This window comes from Callorhinus ursinus, unplaced genomic scaffold, assembly GCF_003265705.2.
Source record: "Callorhinus ursinus isolate GAN/ISIS: 27379988/994484 unplaced genomic scaffold, GSC_fseal_2.0 scaffold2, whole genome shotgun sequence".
Classification (NCBI taxonomy): domain Eukaryota; kingdom Metazoa; phylum Chordata; class Mammalia; order Carnivora; family Otariidae; genus Callorhinus; species Callorhinus ursinus.
In genome coordinates this window covers 9,420,600-9,437,883 of record NW_027397064.1, presented here as the reverse complement: position 1 = coordinate 9,437,883, position 17,284 = coordinate 9,420,600, and the positions used below count along the sequence as shown (strand labels likewise).

The window sequence follows — 17,284 nt, the reverse complement described above, 5'->3', positions numbered from 1 at the left end:
TCCATTTTGTTTAATTTTATGTTCTCTTGCTTGTAAGTTTTCATGTTTTTTTTCCCCCTTGAATTGTTCCAGGATTTAATTCAATTGGAAAGTTCTCAGCACTAAGTGGCTAAGAAAGAAATACTCAGGTGCACCTGGACCATCACCACCCACACCTTGTAATGATGCTCTATAGTGATAGGGAGCACCTTTCTTGCTTCCCTTGTAGGGGTGGGGAAGTGTTAGGGATTTTCTAGAGCAGCTGAAATTTGATGAAGACTGTGTTCAACTTCCCTACTGCACCTAAATAACAGGCTCTTTGTACAATAGAAATATGCCCCTGAAAAGACTACATAGGCTATTTCTCCAACTTAACATTTTCCAAGGCTAGTAGCTTAATATCTGTTTTTTTTTCTGTTTTATTTAGCTAGAGACAAAAAAAGTATAAAATAAGTCATGAAGATGAAAAGTACAGCATAGGGATTATAGTCAATAATACTATAATAATGTATGGTGACAGGTGGTGACTACATTTGTGAGCACTGAGTAATGTATAGTAGAACTGTTGAATCACTGTGCTGTGCACTTGAAACTAATATAGTATGTCAACTAAACTTTAATAATAAATTTTGACACAATGGTCTCATATTCAAGAATATTATGAATTTTCTATGGAAAAGGGGAGATGTAAAAGGACTGATTCTTCTTTAAGAACCTGGAAAGAAATAATTCCTTTATCTCAAATTCAAAATGCATTGTCACTTACACTACAATTTTCTGGAAAGGAACTATTGAAATAGCAAAATTCTAATTTTACTTTGTAACATTGCCATGATTATACCATGCATCTAAAGGTCCAGCATTTGTGGGACAAGGTGTCCTTGCAAAGATTTTTAGAACAAAACAAAACAGAAAAACTTGAAAGGAGAGATGATAGAGAAATGATGCCAAAATATTTAATGTCAGATTCCAATATTAAAACTTATTTAAATTTAACTTTTTTCAAATAAGTTGACATAATTTTCCTTTTTCCTTGAAAATTTTCATGAATGAATTTTAAGAGGTAACATAGTATGGGATATTAATTTTCATGAGGAAAATGAAACTCTATTTCCTCCATTATATAGATGAACTCCATTTGTTTTAGAAATTTAAAAAAATCACTTCCAACTTTCTATTATAAGTGTATATTAACCCAGGAAGGTCATTTATTGTCTCAGGATTTCAGTTCTCACCTCAATAAAGCCCTTAGGATTTAGAATGAATACTAACTAAGAAGCAAACTCCAGTACCATGCACCCTATCTAGTCTAAGGGGTCATCCACTCACCTAGGGTCTTGGCAGGCACTCATGGCAGTGTCTCCACCCCTCATCACATCTGGGACATTTTCATCTTTCAAATGCTCCTCTGCTTCCCGTAGGGGGCTGCTTTTGGAGGGGGAGTGTTCAGATTCTCCAACACACTCTTCTCTCTGATCTGTTTCAATCTGAATTAAAGGCACTTCCCTTGAGCAAAGTGACCGCTTGGCGTGGTTGACAGGCACAGCCCCATGGCACAAAGTTTCCTTTTTAAAAGAATCTAAACTGTTGTGGTTTGTAAGAGGAGCAGCTTTGCTCGGAGACAACACTGGGGGATGTTTGCTTTCGGTAATGGAGTCTTCCCTTGGGTTACCAACGGACTCTTGAACAAGAAGAGTTGGCCCACTTTGCACTCTGCTCGAAGCTGATCTGTTTGCACATTTCTCCACGTGCATGGGAGAGCCACCAGAAACAGGCTCAGCCTCAGCTGCCTCGGCATCATCCACTATAATTTTGTTCTTCTGCATGAGGGCCTTGATTGAGTTTGCCCACGTCTCATGAATTAACATGTTGGTGATCTGGTCAGTTCCGCCTCTCCGATACAAGCAAGAGTCAGATTTGCAGAGACCCGAGGAGGAAGTGCTACTGACTGGATGTACACTTAGGAAATCTTGCTGGCTATTTTGAGCAAAGCCATCTAAAGAGTTGGCTTTGATGGGCGCATTCACCGTCAGCCTGGCACCCAGAGATCTGCCATCTGGCATGGACGACTGCCTGTAACACAATGGGGATCGCAGAGAAGGTGACAGTAAGCCAACTGTCCAATCCTGGCTGCTTCGTCTGGAGGAGGTGCTGTCTCTGCTTTCTCTTTCAATGTCCCTCAGCATGTACCTATAAAACTCCTCGGTTATGCTCTCAGTGCTGGACTGCTTAGAGGGACAGCTTGGCCTCACACTGAGGTGGTCATTTTTACGGCATGCCTGTTGCATGGCTGAGTTCAGGATGCTGCTGGCATTCTTGCCCGCATAGTAATCCAGCAGTAACTCAAACCCTCTTCCTTCATTTTCCATCTGGTTCACCATAAACCTGGAAAACTCCTCAGTGATGCTCTCACAGCTGGACTGCTTGGAGACAGAGCTGGCCCTGCTAACTGGCTGACTTAAAGTATTCATTAAACCTAGGCTATTAACATAAGCCTGGGCATCAGAGTCCTCTTCTGGGATGCTTTCACAGCTAGAGGCCTTTAGTCGGTTCCACCTGTCTCCGCTGAGTAAGCGGTTCCGGGGATGGCTCTGGGCTTGCCAGACGCCGTCCACCATTGAGAACTCTGTTAGGTTCATGATCTTGGCTGCCACTTCGTTTGCAAAAATATTGACAGAATCTGGGACATCCTCAAGATTCATTGACTCGTCCACAACCCTGTTCATCAGCTTCTCTTTAAGCTCTGGGTGCTCATCTGTTTTCTTCTTGATCTCACTGAGCCTTGGTGGCTTGTGCTTCCTCACTGTGGCCCCACTGGTCTGGCTTTCCTTCTTCCTCTTCAAGGACCGGCAGGATACGTTCGGGGTAACCAGGAACTCATTCCCTCTCTTCCATGCACAAAACCAGGGTTGTTTTCCATTTGAGTTGTCAAGGCAAATTGCTGCGATTTCAGTTGCCATGGAGACAATCATCTCTGCTAATTCTTCCGCAAAGTCTGTAATGCAGTGTATATTTGCATGTTTTGCCTGTAGCATGGATTGAGCAGGAAGCAGCAAGTCATTCCCTAACAAAGACCGGTTCACTTGAACTTCATTGTTTAGAGGGGAGGCACGATTATACTTCTCCTGGGTGTTTGCACTGGTGCCGTCCTCTGCATCCTGGGAACCTCTGCTGCCCTTGCCCACTGCCAGTGTCCATTCTCCCTCCGAACGGGCTCTGTACTCATCCTCATTGTGCCTGAGCATCTGATGAGGGTGGTTTGGATCTTCTCCTGCGGTTCCTTTTCGATATATTTCTCTGGGGGGTGTTTTAGCAGTTGAAGATTCAGGCACTCTGGGACTACAGGGCAATTCAGATTGCAGCACGGGTTTCTTGAAGAGTCCTGGCTTTGCTGGGCCCTTGCTGTCTTGCTTCAGATAAACATCATCTATAAGACTAGTGCTACACGGATTGCTAAGTGGATAGCTGCTGGAATATTCAATGGTTTTGGTCCATGTTAGACCAGAAGCCTGGTCAGGTGGCCGGCAGCCAAATTCTGTTTCCATCCAGCTGATGGTCTCATTAGCGAGGGCAGTGGGGCCTTCCCCAACCTGTACAAAATGACTCATCTTCTTGAACGTGAAGCATATCACACTGAAGAGCAGTTGATTTGCACTTTCCATCAAGGTGTCAAGAGTTTCAGGTGAATGCCTGCTATCGTTGGGATCAATTATTTTGTTTTTCTGGTGAGCGTCATCAATGCATTGCTTCAGGATAACATTGGACAGGGTCTGTGCCAGGTCATTCCTGAGGACATTTTCGGAGCACGAGATCTGAGGCTTTGAAGCAGTTTCTATGATTCTCTTGCTCATTGATTCCATGAGGTCTCCAATGCCGCTGCAGGGATTGGGCCTTGTTAAAACCAGAGCAGCTTCCTTGAGCAATGCCCAAGCAATGGCCTCATTTCCCAGCTCTAGGTTCCCCACTGTCACTAGACTGCAAGGCGAGGGGGCCGCTGCACAGGCCTCAGCTGCACACGAGAGGCCTCTGGGAGTCTTCGCCTCTCCTGTTTCACCCAGGCCACACACAGCAATGGCACTCGCCACCTGAGTCATGCCACATAGAGCAGATGGAAAGGAGTATTCACTGATGGATGGCTCCTTGAGTACTTTGGATATTTGAGTCTGCAGCGGTTCATTGCCTCCCACTGGATGGGGTGAAACCAAAGATTCTTGCTCCATTTTGAGCCTTTCTGTGGCCTGAGGACTGGAAATGGTTCCAATTACAGTGGCCGCACAAGCCAATGCGACTTCTAGAGCACTCTGAGGGTGTCTGCTGGACTTCTCTCCAGAGAGGACACCCGAGGTTTCAACGGAGACCTCCACCTCAGACCATGAGGAGATGCCCACCTCAGGCATGGCATCACTGCCGTCTGGACTCTGAACAATGACGATTTTGGGGAGCTCATCCCATGACCGAGGACCCACCATACCTTTGGTGGAAGAGCCACTGGGTAGCAGAGCATTTGCAACAGAAACACTGACTGCCGATTCCTGGGGCGGTGTAGGCTGAGAATGGGACAACCGAATAAATGCGTCTTGCAGCACCGATTCTGCTAAATTTGTAGCATACTCTCCAGTTGTGGCTTCTCCATCTTGTTTGGGAGGAAGGGAGTTTATACCATCTTCACGGTCCCCTGGGTTTAAGCTGTTGTCATGCTCAGCAAGGGCACCATAGACGGGAGGCCCACCGTTCTTAACCATCTTGGAGAAGTAAGCATCCCCTGGAATATATGGTGCCTGGGATTTTTCCATGTGACCTTTAACATTTCCTGAATAGTAATAATTTGTGGTTGGCCTCTCCTTCTGCACAGCTTCATCTTTCCATTCCGATGCATCGAGGCTCTGCAAAGTGGTGTCTGCTGCTACTTTTTCCAGAGATCCTTCTGCTTTCATCGTCGGATGATATTTGCCAATACGTTTGTCTTCCAAAGCATAAAGCAACTTTTCCTTGTTGTAATTCCATCCCTCCTGAGTGGCTTCCTTTGGTTTTTTACTTTCCAAAACATTAGCTGAGACATTTATATTTTCATCACCTAGTGAAGACAAAATGAGGGCCCCCCATTACTTTTTGGATAGCAGGATCTCATGAGTCTAAATTAACAATTATTTTTAAAAAAGGCCTTATAGTACCGGGGTTTCCCTCCCCTCCCAAACAGCATTTAGAATGTTCCTTCAAGACAAGTGAATCTGAAGAGGTTTTTGAGTTTCATTATGGAGCCCCACTCAACAAAATGGCTTTCAATGTGGGATATTAACGTCAGCACTAGAGTGGGAGAAGATAGCACTGGGGAGCTGAGTGCTGATCACCTTTCTTTCTTCTTACTGGGGAGCTGAGTGCTGATCACCTTTCTTTCTTCTTTTCTTTCTTTAAGGATTTTTATTTATTTATTTGAGAGAGAGAACACGAGGGGGGTGGGGAAGGGGCAGAGGCAGAGGGAGAAGCAGACTCCCTGCTGAGCAGGGAGCCCGATGAGGGGGCTTGATTTCCAGAACCCTGAGATCATGACCTGAACTGAAGGCGGACGCTTAGCCAACCGAGCCACCCAGGCGCCCTTGATCATCTTTCTCCATGGCTCCATGGGAAAAGTAACCCAGACAGTTGCATCTTAGAGCTTCCTAGTGCAAATGGAAGGAGGAGGAAGAATGTTTACAGCAACCTCCATAGTAAGCCTTCTTGCAAAACTTTGCTCTGAAGTTTGGGTAGGACTTGTCCCAGGGACTGACAACAACATCTGCAATATCCCTTCCTCTGTGGCTAAGAATGGGGAAGAGGAACACATCGTTCACTGAGCTCTTTGAATCAGTCAATCAAAACTGAATAAATGCTAAGTGCTAAGTATTCTCCTGTGTTATTTCCTTCTGTCCTTACCATAATAAAAGGTAAATATCATAAATACTTAAAGCTGAATATAGTAAATGTAACAGTGCTAGAGGTATTATTATACTCCCAAATACTAGATAAAGAAACTGGGGCTCAGAAGGACTAGGTAACCAATCCAGGCTTCACAGTCTCAAAGAGGCAGTGCTAGAATTAGGCCAGTTTAAGTTGGCTTCAACTAATAGGTGGCTTTATGGAAGTCTCAGGGAAGATAACTTTCCTCCCTGTGATAGTCTTAGTCTCTTGGCAGGCAGGAGGATGTCCTTCAGCATCCCTACAGCATCGTTAGGAAAATGGAGCCATCCAACCAGCAAGTCTAAGTGCATGAGTCAGCATCCTCACTCATGGTCTGTTATTTTCCTGCCCTCCCTAAACTTGGCATGTGAAGATTATGATGTATCAGCCAAACTGACATGGTCTGAAACTTTCCTGAAATTTTACTCATTTTTAGAGGGTGACTAATTTCAGGATGTGCATTTGTTTCATGGGGTAGTTCTCACCGCTCCTACAGTCTTCCACCTCGCTTTCCTCCTCCAAGTGCTCAGAGGCGGTGAGGAAGTCCTCCTCGATTGAAGACAGAGAGCAATTGGTGTCATCCTCCACTTTTAAGATGTTTGTTTCCAGGTGGAGCTGCCGCTCCTGCACCAGTTCGAGACCGATCAAAAATTTGTTGATTTCAAAGATGATGCAGTTGGTACTGTTTGCCCTGTTCCCTCTCGCACACTGGACCAAACAGATATCTGGCAGCCAAGGGCACTGAAAGTTGAGAGGAAAAAAGGCATTTATTGAAAGAGAGAATAAAAAACCATTGCTTCTGACCTTTCTTCTTCCACCAGTCTTTCTTGTTACAAGGAGTGGGGGAATGTTTAAAATATTTGGAATATCTTCTGGGCTTCGACTGATGCATTGTTTGAAAAAAATTCAAGTGCTATTCGGGCACACAGGGTACCTAGAAGAAAGTCCGACTTCAGGGAAACTTAGACCAGTTGCATCACATATTTTTGTTGTCTCCTGTCAAAGCAAAAGTGGCACAGTTAAATAGGTTAAGGAAGACTTTCTTCAAAGCTCTTAAAGTAGGGAAAGAGGGGCCAGAACTGACCTGGACCACAAATCCACTGAAACAAAAGGCACGAGGGCTTTTAAGAGCTGGTGTCAGAGGGCTGCAGACCTTCTGCTCTTGCTAATTGGCTTTATCCAGAGGAAAAGCTAAGGTTCCTTTATCTGCATGGCAGGAGGTGGTTTTGCAAATTGGAGTCAGGCTCCTACTGAATCTAGGCTCCCATCCTTCCACAGAGAAAGGGAAACTATCTTTTTGATGATCTTACTTCAGAGATGGTTCTCAGGTCTTTGAAAAAGACACTCCTGGGCTTTAAACCTGGCATGAGGCTTTTCATATGATTTACATCTCAAAGGGGCAGAGACTCCTAACGATGTTTTCTAAAGTAAATGTTCTAAGAAAAGGGTGTCAGTGCCTGGAGTCAGGAAGAAGCCTGTCTGAAGTCTAGTCAAGCTGAGGGGAATGTCGAGGCCGTCTTGTGCACCCTTCTTGATTAACCTGAGTCCCAGCTTTTCAGACCAAGATCCTTTTCTGCCTTGGTGATGTTCAGTAAAGCCTCTGTCAGTATTTCAGTATTTCTATTACCTACAGTTAGAATGTATAATGTGTATTGCTCATCTGAAGAAGCAGACACAATGAGGTACAAAGAAGTCCCCTGGAAGAGCACTGATTATTTCTAAAAGGCCAGCATATGAGGAAAGCAGTGATAAGGAGGCCCAAATCATTGGATGGTGTCCCTGTGAGACCTACTAATTCTGTTCTGTTCTAGGGTGGCAGAACATAACCTTATTCTCCACTACGCACTTTTCGCTCTCCATATTGTTGTTCATTAGAACAGCAATAAAAGTTTCAATTGCTCCTGCACAGATGACTAGTAAATTACAAACATATCTTATGCATTGGGATTTTTATTTTCATAAAAGGGACAATACATTGATTCATAGGAATTTTTAACAGAAAATTCTTTGAATGGAAACAGGAATTAGTGGGGAGGAGAAAGCTAAATAAATTTATATCAAAGTGGAATTTGAAATGTTTGGGGGAAATATTCTATGCATACATGTTTATCCTACAAAGAGGATTATTTAAATCAAATGTTTATCTGCATTTAGAGTTCATTGGGTCTAATCCTAGTTAACTTGCCATTTTGGAATCCTTGAGTCTGAATACATGTGTGTGTAAGGGGTAAGTATGTGCGCATGCAGAGAAATACAGACACATAGACATCCATATTGTATTTCTGAAAGTAGTATATCTTTTTTCTTACATAAATGTCATTTATTAATCTATTTGGTTGAATATTATGATTAGAATAATTCCAGGACACTTGATTACAAAATGAAAAATCCAGTCATTCTCCAAGGGGCCAAGGGGGCTCAGAAACAGAATTGATATATGTGCTTAGGTAATTAGGTTTTTTTTTCAAGGAAGGGGGTTCATAACCTCACTTTTCAAAGTGTGGGTTGTAGACTAGCAGCTTGGCAGATTGTTAGAAATCTATAATCTCAGGACCCACCCCAGATCTAGTAAATCAGAAACTGCATTTTCAAGAAAAATCTCTTGGTATTCCCACATGCATTAACATTTGAGAAGCACTGGTCTATAGCTTTTATGAAATTCACAAGGAGTCTGAGATCCCCCATGATGATGAGGAACAAATGCTGTAGAGTAACAGTAGCTGGCTTGATTAAAATTTTATTTCCACGAATTCAGACATAATGCACTAACTTGAAATTTACAAGATACTTTCTGGGTGCCTATTATATGCAAGGTATGCTGGGAGGTAGAAACATGAATTAGATGGGGGTAGGGAGTGGGGGGTGGGGCACGATAGCCTGCCAATGGATCAGGCATGAATAAAAATAATTATAAAGTTGAACTAGAAGTTACCATATTTATAGGTAAAAAGGGTTGTGTATTGGCCATTTCCTATCATTCAGATTAAATATTTATAACATAAGGTTTTATGTATTGTGGCAGGAATCAAAAGAGATATTATTAAATCAACATGAGCAGTTAAGTAATACCTCAAAATAAACTTGGAGAAAGGATTGTATGAAATGTGCCATGTTCCATGACTATTGCGTTTGTAGAAAGAAAATATATTTTCTTAACTATCTTCTTGAAAGTAAATAAACATCCTAGGAGTCTTAAGTAAGTGAAGGCCAAATGACACAGCCTGTAAAATAATGGCAGGTATTATTATATAATTTTTATTGTAGTCTATTAGGTGCCTTGACTATCCTATTACCTTTAATGCACACATGGTTTCTATGAGGTTGGTGGTGCCATTACTCTTTTACAGAAGAGAGATCAGGCACAGAAAGGCTAACCGATCCTTTCAAGGTTACACAAATATAAAATGGAAGAGCCAGCACCGAAATCCAGGCCTGTTGGACTCCAATTCCTGTGTACTTTCCAATTCTCCCCGTGGCTTTCTGGTCTAATCAGCAAAACTCCAATACCCACTGAGGATGTGCAATTTGGAAAGAAGAGTGGTTTGCACCTGGACCTCCTTGAACTCATGCATGCCCAGTAAAATTATGTGTCCATCTCATAGAAAGGACAGACACAGGAGTAGATCTTCTTATTGTACCTAATATGCATCTCTGAAATCTTTTTATTTGGGATTATTTATTTGAGACAGAAAGGCGGGAGGGAGAGGGAGAGAGAAAAAATCTTAAGCAGGCCCCAAGCCCAGCACAGAGCCCCATGTGATGCCCAATCTCAGGACCCTGAGATCATGACCTGAGCTGAAATCAAGAGTCGGACACTTAATAGACTGAGCCATCCAGATGCCCCTTATTTTGCTTTAAATAACATTTTCTTTCTACTTCACCTTTATTCAATTTTTTGGACATGGAAACAAAACACTTTTCTTTTTTTTTTTTTTCAAAAAACTTTTTATTTGAATAGTCCTTCTCAAGGTGGCTTCTTCTTATTTTATTAAATCACTATGTCTAGTCTCTGAGAATAGAGGGAAGATATTTTTTTAAATCTCCATTTTATAGAATAAGAAATTATAGTTGAGAGAGGTGAGGTAACTTGTTATCTGGACTACCAAAAATCTTTGGCGTTGCAATTTCCTGTGTCAAAGGTGCCAAGGGCTTGTTGATTCCCTTCTTCACAGGGTCACTGGGAACGATAGCTGTGCCCTGGGGCCTGCTTTAGACTTCTCCCCCTTAACCCAGCTCAAGTTGCCTATGCCAGTATCTCCCTGATTATTTGTGGATTACCAAGTAACTAACTCTCATGAGTCAGGGCAGCCAAACTGAGACTATCCTTAAACAATTAGGTTATGGCTATGGTTGGTTAACATGGGATTCCATATTGATATGCTGCCCAACATTGCTGATCTATTAAGATACATGGACTGTGGTACCTAGAAAATGAGGTAGACCTTTGGGAGACTGCAGAAGGGTGAAGTGGTATGTAGGAAGTGAGGGCGACTCTTGGGATAGAGATGAATGAAATGTTTAAGAGTGCTACAGCTCACAGGCAATTCTTGACAGCTCTTAGGAAAAGTATGCAGAATGTTAAGTATGTTTTTCATGGATGACATTTGATGAGTCCTGGGCATTTGGACTTTCCCTGACCCCAACTAACATCTGTGCTGCTTTTGTGACACCACATCATTCAATCTTCTTCTGGTTTTCATACCCTGTGGGGCACCATTTTCTGGTCTACTCACAGTCCAAGTGATTTACATGGAGTTAATTGACCTCAAACTCTGAGGTGATCATGTGACCCAGCCTGGCCAATCAGAACACAGCAATCCTCAGGCCATAGTGATTGGTTCAGAAATGGGCACATGACACACAAGACCCAATAGAACACAATTAGACTTTTGCTGTGAGCCACCTGGAGGAGACATTCACTCTTGCTCAAGTTGAACCCAAAGGGATAGTGCCTCCTCCTGGGAAGAGACTTGTCTGATAGTGGGTACAGAGAGAGGAAGTCCAAAAGAGGCCACAGGGGGAGATCCATGTCCTGAATACACTGTCCAAATAGCTGTAATAATCTACCCACTATACTTTTTAGTTACATTCCTTTTATACATTATCCAATTTTCTGTCATGTTTAACTACATATCCTAATAGGCCTGGTGCAAAAATACTCTTTTAAAACTCAGATGTGAAAATTACTTTTTGTCATCATAGTTTTGCCCAATATAAAGAGAAGGCACTTAGAACCATTTCTGTTTTCTCTTTTCAGGTGATTAATTTTACCACTAAGAAAATGTGTTATTAGATTGACCAGGAGAAATATTATTCTAGTCTTTTATTTAAAAGATTTATTTATTTATTTTAGAGAGAGAGAGAGAGAGCAAGAGGGGGAGAGGGAGAGGGAAAGAGAATCCCAAGCAGACTCTGCGCTGAGCACAGAGAGACACAGGGCTTGACCTTAGGACACTGAGATCACCACACTGAGATCATCGCCTGAGCTGAAACAAAGAGTCGGTAGCCTAACCGACTGCACCACCCAGGTGCCCTTTTTCTAGTCTTGATTACCAAATTGTAATAGACTGTGTGTGCAGATTTTTACAAAGCATTTGGACTAGATGCAAATGGGTGGATTTCTGAGTTTTTTGATATTTTGAAGGACTGAAGAATAAAAGAATATTTTAAAAATTTCCAGCAAAACTGAAACCCAAGAAAGAACAACTGGAGGCAAACAAATGTTCATCATTTTAACCTGTAGCTGTGTTATGTGTCACTATCAGCATACCTTATTTGGGAAGATCCACGATCTTTGATACAGTGTGCCTTTAGAAATCTTATATTTGTTTCTGTAAATCGCCTAGGTGATTTAGAATTGTAAAAATTTAAAGAATGTTATAATGATTTATCTAATAACAATGAACATCAGTACACTGAAAGAGAATAATAGTGTCTGAATTCCTGCTTTATTTTTAGTAATGCTCATTTCTTCTAGGAATTTTACTCTTTAAGGAAAATTCACTCTTTAAGGACTCACTCATTCACTTCACTCTTTCTAGGAAACTCACTTTCCATCCATAGGGTTGTTATCCTATATTTATTAGCCTGGCTCATTTAGTATATCCTAAGAAATAAATATAAGAATAAAGAAGAAATGCTAGGATTCTGGGACCATATGGTATGAATTAGAATTTTGGTATTGTTTGTGAAACAGAAGACGAGTCTGTTTTTGATTACCTAATAGATTTGAAGAAAACCAAGCTAAGCAGTCAATGCCCAGTGTGTCTGCTCTAGTTTAAGTGCAAGTTAGCATCATGAACTTAAGAAGATAATAAATGTTAGGCTTTGAGGTAAGGGAAGCTCTGTCAAACTCTGAGTGGCATATTTAGAAGAAATAAAAAGAAGACTCTTCTTGATTACAAAGAGATTTTGGGGTCCTATGCTCTGGGAGCTTACGTGTAGCATCTGTTTGAAGTTCATACTGACTTGTGCCAAGAACTGACCATAGATAACTTATCACTAATGAATATTTTACCAAGAGCTTACATGTCTTACCTGTGAAACTTCGAAATCTGCCTGGAGATTTCCAGATGTTAACCCACTGAGAAGGACAATTTCATTTTCTTTTGGCTGTTGGACATTCATGGAGCTGATGAGTTTTGGAAGATCTGGTGAAACATTGACCAATTTCTGTAGAGGAAGAAATTAGGTAGTTTAGATAATTTCTTTTCACCTCCAAAACTCTACCCCAAAACTACTTATTTGCAAAAATAATACATAACGTATGCAAGCGATAGATTACTTAATCTACTAAGATGATTACTAGAAGAGATTGGGTGAAATTGAAACATAAAGGTTTAGACTGGAATAGAAAATTACTTAAACATAAAGCTTTAAAAACTCTTTAGTTCTAAATTTTCCAAAGTAGATATTTAATAAATACTGTCACATCACAAGTATACATAGTAAGGATTTTTTTTTCCTTTTAACTCTTGTAATAAGAGATTGTTGACTAATAATCATCTGTTCTAACAAAGTCAATAATAATCATATCAATAATAAAATAATTTCCAATATTGATTTTGCTGTATGTACTAGGTGCTATGCTAAAGACTGTACATACATTACATCTTATACATTTAATCCCCACAACACCCCCACATGGATTAGGTACCATTATTATTTTCTTTTTACACATAAGTAGCCTGAGGCCCAGAGATTAGTTTACACAAGGTCATATAGCTAAATCAGTGCCAAGTTTCTACTCTTAGCCATAGTAGAAGACTGTCTGAAATCACTTGTATAAATCTTCAAACACACAGTCCCTAAGATGCCAACTTGCTTTGGTCTCTCCTGCTCTATTTGACAGACTCTGTCTGTACTATAAGCCCATTAAATGAAATCATATGTAAAAATTTTTTCCCAAAGATCCCTCCAGGACTACACAGATGAATGATATTTGAAGGTCTGTGGAAATCTATAATGGATAATCTGTATGGGCAATTGGGTTTGAGAAACTTCAAACACATTTGCAGCATTGTCAAGAAAAAACATTATAGGAATAATTAAGTAATCACAGCCCCACTGTTCTGATTGTCAACCTGCAAATAGTGTCTATTACACCACTATATTATACCAAATAGTGAGGTCAAACCCATCTTCAGCTTTGAGTATGAAAGGATAATCATATCACACCAATTAATTCTTCCTATCAGACCCCCTATTGACTCTAGTCCAAAGGACTGAGGGGCCCTTCAATTTCTTGCATGTTGTCAAGGATTTACATCAGGATCCTCCCAACCTTGGATGAGCTTGGAATATGTACTTGCTGCAGAACGCAAAGAGTCTGAGCCCCAGTTGAGTGTAGGACTGGGAAACCAAAGTTAGGGACAAAACGTTTGATAAAAGCAGCAGGAAAGAGCAGACCTGAGAGCCACAAAGAAGGGCTGGCTGGTATCAAGCAGATTTGGAAAAGCCTTGGAAACATCATCTCAGCCAGGGCATTTGAGAACAGAGGAGGTGGGGGCAGACAAAGCCACTATCAGGCCCCACGCAGGGGAAAGCACCTGTTTGGAGAGCAGCCCTATTATAGTGGGAAAGCAAGGTTCCCAAGTATAAGGAAGGCAATCTGTGTGGGAGGTGGCAGGGAAAGGGTCAGGGAATGGGTTGTGATGAAGCCATTCAACTAAAGAGTTTCCAACTGAATGAGCACTATTTGTAGATGAAGTCATGTCTGCTCTCTTGTTGGTGCAGCCAGCCTTTGTCATGAGCTGCCAGAGAGCTCATGTTCCCAGTGTTACCTGCTGCAGGTGCTCCGTGCTGCATGCATCCTTGTTCACATCCAGGTTCACGAAGCAAACCTGGGAAAAAAACCCAAAACAGCCAAGTAAGTGAAAAACATGGCAGTTCTTTTCGAAGAAAGCATGGAATCCATTTGGAGGCAAATGATTTGAGAATCCTGCACATTTTGTACACTTGGTCTGACACAGAAACAGCCACTGTACCTTTGGACTTCTGTGCAAACCTCTAACACCCTAGTCACAATTCCCTTGATCCCACTGCACACCCTCTCCCATTCATGTCCCAACAAATGAAACAGTCTCTATGTATTCAAGTCAATGTAAGTCACAACAAAATCTTCAGACTTATAAAGGGTTATCGAATCTCATGAAATAGGAGAAAAGACTTGTAATACTTTAAACCTCTGTTTTTTTTTTTAAGATTTTATTTATTTATTTGACAGAGAGAGAGCCCAAGCAGGGAGAGTGGGAGAGGGAGAAGCAGACTCCCCTCAGAGCAGGGAGCCCGATGCTGGGCTCGATCCCAGGACCCTGGGATCAAGATCTGAGCCAAAGGCAGACGCTTAACTGACTGAGCCACCCAGGTGCCCATAAACCTCTGTTTTTAATTGCAATGAAAATTCCTCTCCATTTCTCTTTTTTTCTCATCCCCCCACTTTCTCCTCTTGTTTACAATCCAATGCATGATAAGTGGATTTCTCTTTGTTTCATGGTTTTTGTTCATTTATTTAATCCTGTTGTGTAGTTTGCCCCTTTTTAGCCACCTTAAATAAATGTCTGAATAAGCTAGAGTATGAAACCAATAGCGACAATCTTAAAAAATAATTCAGAACAACAACAAAAGAATTGTTATAGCTTAAATCTCAAATACAGCACATAGAAAAAAGTCTATTATGGGCACTTGCTTGGAGATGGGGAGAAGAAAACTTAAAACACAAAGAGGTGAGATATATTCTTTTCTTTCCCCTTAAATAAATACATTTAATTTAATTGAAATCTTATTTATTTAATTATATATTGAGTATGGTTGGCACAAAGTGTTACATCAGTTTCAGGTGTACATAGTGATTCAAGTTTTTTACTCCTAACAAGTTAATTTGCCCATTATAAAACTGATAACATTAACTATCTATATATTTATTTTAGTCAGATGTTTGGACTTATGTAGATGCTTGGAAGCATATGGGGCCTTTCAATTTCAGTTGTTTGGGGTTATGGTTTCTCAGAGTCCATCTTTTCTCTTTTTGCGGTTAAAAAAACATAATTGAAAGGTTTGCAGTAACTCTTTAAGAACTACAATAGTTATACATTGCTATAGTGTAAAACTCACTATTGTTTTTTTCCCCCAATGGAAGGTTTTCTTGATTTCTGAACTCACAATATTTTTGCAGCATATCTCTAAGATACAGTATCTGCTTGTTAAAAATAACCTGATGGGCATTTGGGGGAAAAAGGGGAATGAACTGCCATCCACACTCACACTCAGAGGCTCTCCATTGGGTTAATAAGATGTCTAAATAGGAACCAAGCATGAGTTCCTTCAGGGGCAGCATGAAGAGAGGCATGAATAGCAGATAGTGCTTGGAAGGAGTTCATGGTTTATAGCAGTTTGTGAATATTCATACAATAATTGGAGCTTTGCCCTTGGAAAACTGGTTCAATATCTGTTCGTACTCCGGGGCTTTGAATAACATGCAACTGGGACTGCATTTACTGAACTGATTAAACAGTTTTCCATTTACCTTAAAGAAAGGTGTGTTACCTTGTCCTGGCACCACAAGGCTCTTATCTTCTATCACAGTGCGAGAAGATAACGCAGAGACCATGCGAAGTAACTACTTCTCTGTCCTCTGATATTGTCTTTTTTTCTCTGAAGATGAATTTTCTTTCTATTCATTCTGGGCTGTGATGTGAAACCCTGCCTACATTTGGAAGAAACCCTCCACACTTGCTAGCTGGGCCAAGACCAGAACAAAGCCAGACATAAACCAATCATTTGCTTATACTTGACACATATATCTTTCCATATCTTGGTGGCAGAGGATGATCCAGGTTTTCAGGGCCTGATGTACACACAATTTTGGAAGAACTTCTTTAAGAAAAGGAACAACAACAGGAAAGAATGTCCAATGGAAAAAAGACAGTCTCTTCAACAAATGGTGTTGGGAAAATTGGACAGCCACATGCAGAAGAATGAAACTGGACCATTTCCTTACACCACACACAAAAATAGACTCCAAATGGTTGAAAGACCTAAATGTGAGACAGGAGTCCATCGAAATCCTAAAGGAGAATACAGGTAGAAACCTCTTCGACCTCAGCAGCAGCAACTTCTTCCTAGAAACATCGCCAAAGGCAAGGGAAGCAAGGGCAAAATGAACTATTGGGACTTCATCAAGATAAAAAGCTTTTGCACAGCAAAAGAAACAGTCAACAGAACCAAAGGACGACCAACAGAATGGAAGAAGATATTTGCAAATGACATATCAGATAAAGGGCTAGTATCCAAAATCTATAAAGAACTTATCAAACTCAACACCCAAAGAACAAATGATCCAATCAAGAAATGGGCAGAAGACATGAACAGACATTTTTCCAGAGAAGACATCAAAATGGCCAACAAACACATGGAAAAGTGCTCAACATTGCTCGGCATCAGGGAAATCCAAATCAAAACCTCAATGAGATACCACCTCACACCAGTCAGAATGGCTAAAATTAACAAGTCATGAAATGACAGATGTTGGCAGGGATGCGGAGAAAGGGGAAACCTCCTACACTGCTGGTGGGAATGCAAGCTGGTGCAGCCACTCTGGAAAACAGTATGGAGGTTCCTCAAACAGTTGAAAATAGAGCTACCATATGACCCAGCAAGTGCACTACTGGGTATTTACCCCAAAGATACAAATGTAGTGATCCGAAGGGGTACATGCACCCCGATGTTTATAGTAGCAATGTCCACAATAGTCAAACTATGGAAAGAGTCAAGATGTCCATCAACAGATGAATGGATAAAGAAGATGTGATATATATATATATATATATATATATATATATATATGCAAATGGAATATTATGCAGCCATCAAA

The 17,284-nt window shown here is 41.0% G+C and overlaps 2 protein-coding genes across 9 annotated transcripts in view; one reads left to right on the top strand and one right to left on the bottom strand.

Moving 5' to 3' along the window:
• Positions 1–17,284, bottom strand: part of SPHKAP (SPHK1 interactor, AKAP domain containing) — a 171,872-nt gene that overhangs the window by 33,012 nt on the left and 121,576 nt on the right. For 7 of the 8 annotated variants that reach the window (XM_073877597.1, XM_073877599.1, XM_073877606.1 and 4 more), the window contains 4 exons: positions 14,196–14,255; positions 12,451–12,585; positions 6,399–6,654; positions 1,309–5,053 (listed from right to left, as the gene is read on the bottom strand). In XM_073877597.1, the coding sequence (XP_073733698.1) occupies positions 1,309–5,053; positions 6,399–6,654; positions 12,451–12,585; positions 14,196–14,255 (4,196 nt within the window). The remainder of the gene's footprint in view (positions 1–1,308; positions 5,054–6,398; positions 6,655–12,450; positions 12,586–14,195; positions 14,256–17,284) is intronic. The other variant, XM_073877600.1, reaches the window with a different exon arrangement.
• Positions 1–17,284, top strand: part of DAW1 (dynein assembly factor with WD repeats 1) — a 194,094-nt gene that overhangs the window by 122,667 nt on the left and 54,143 nt on the right. The window lies entirely within an intron of this gene.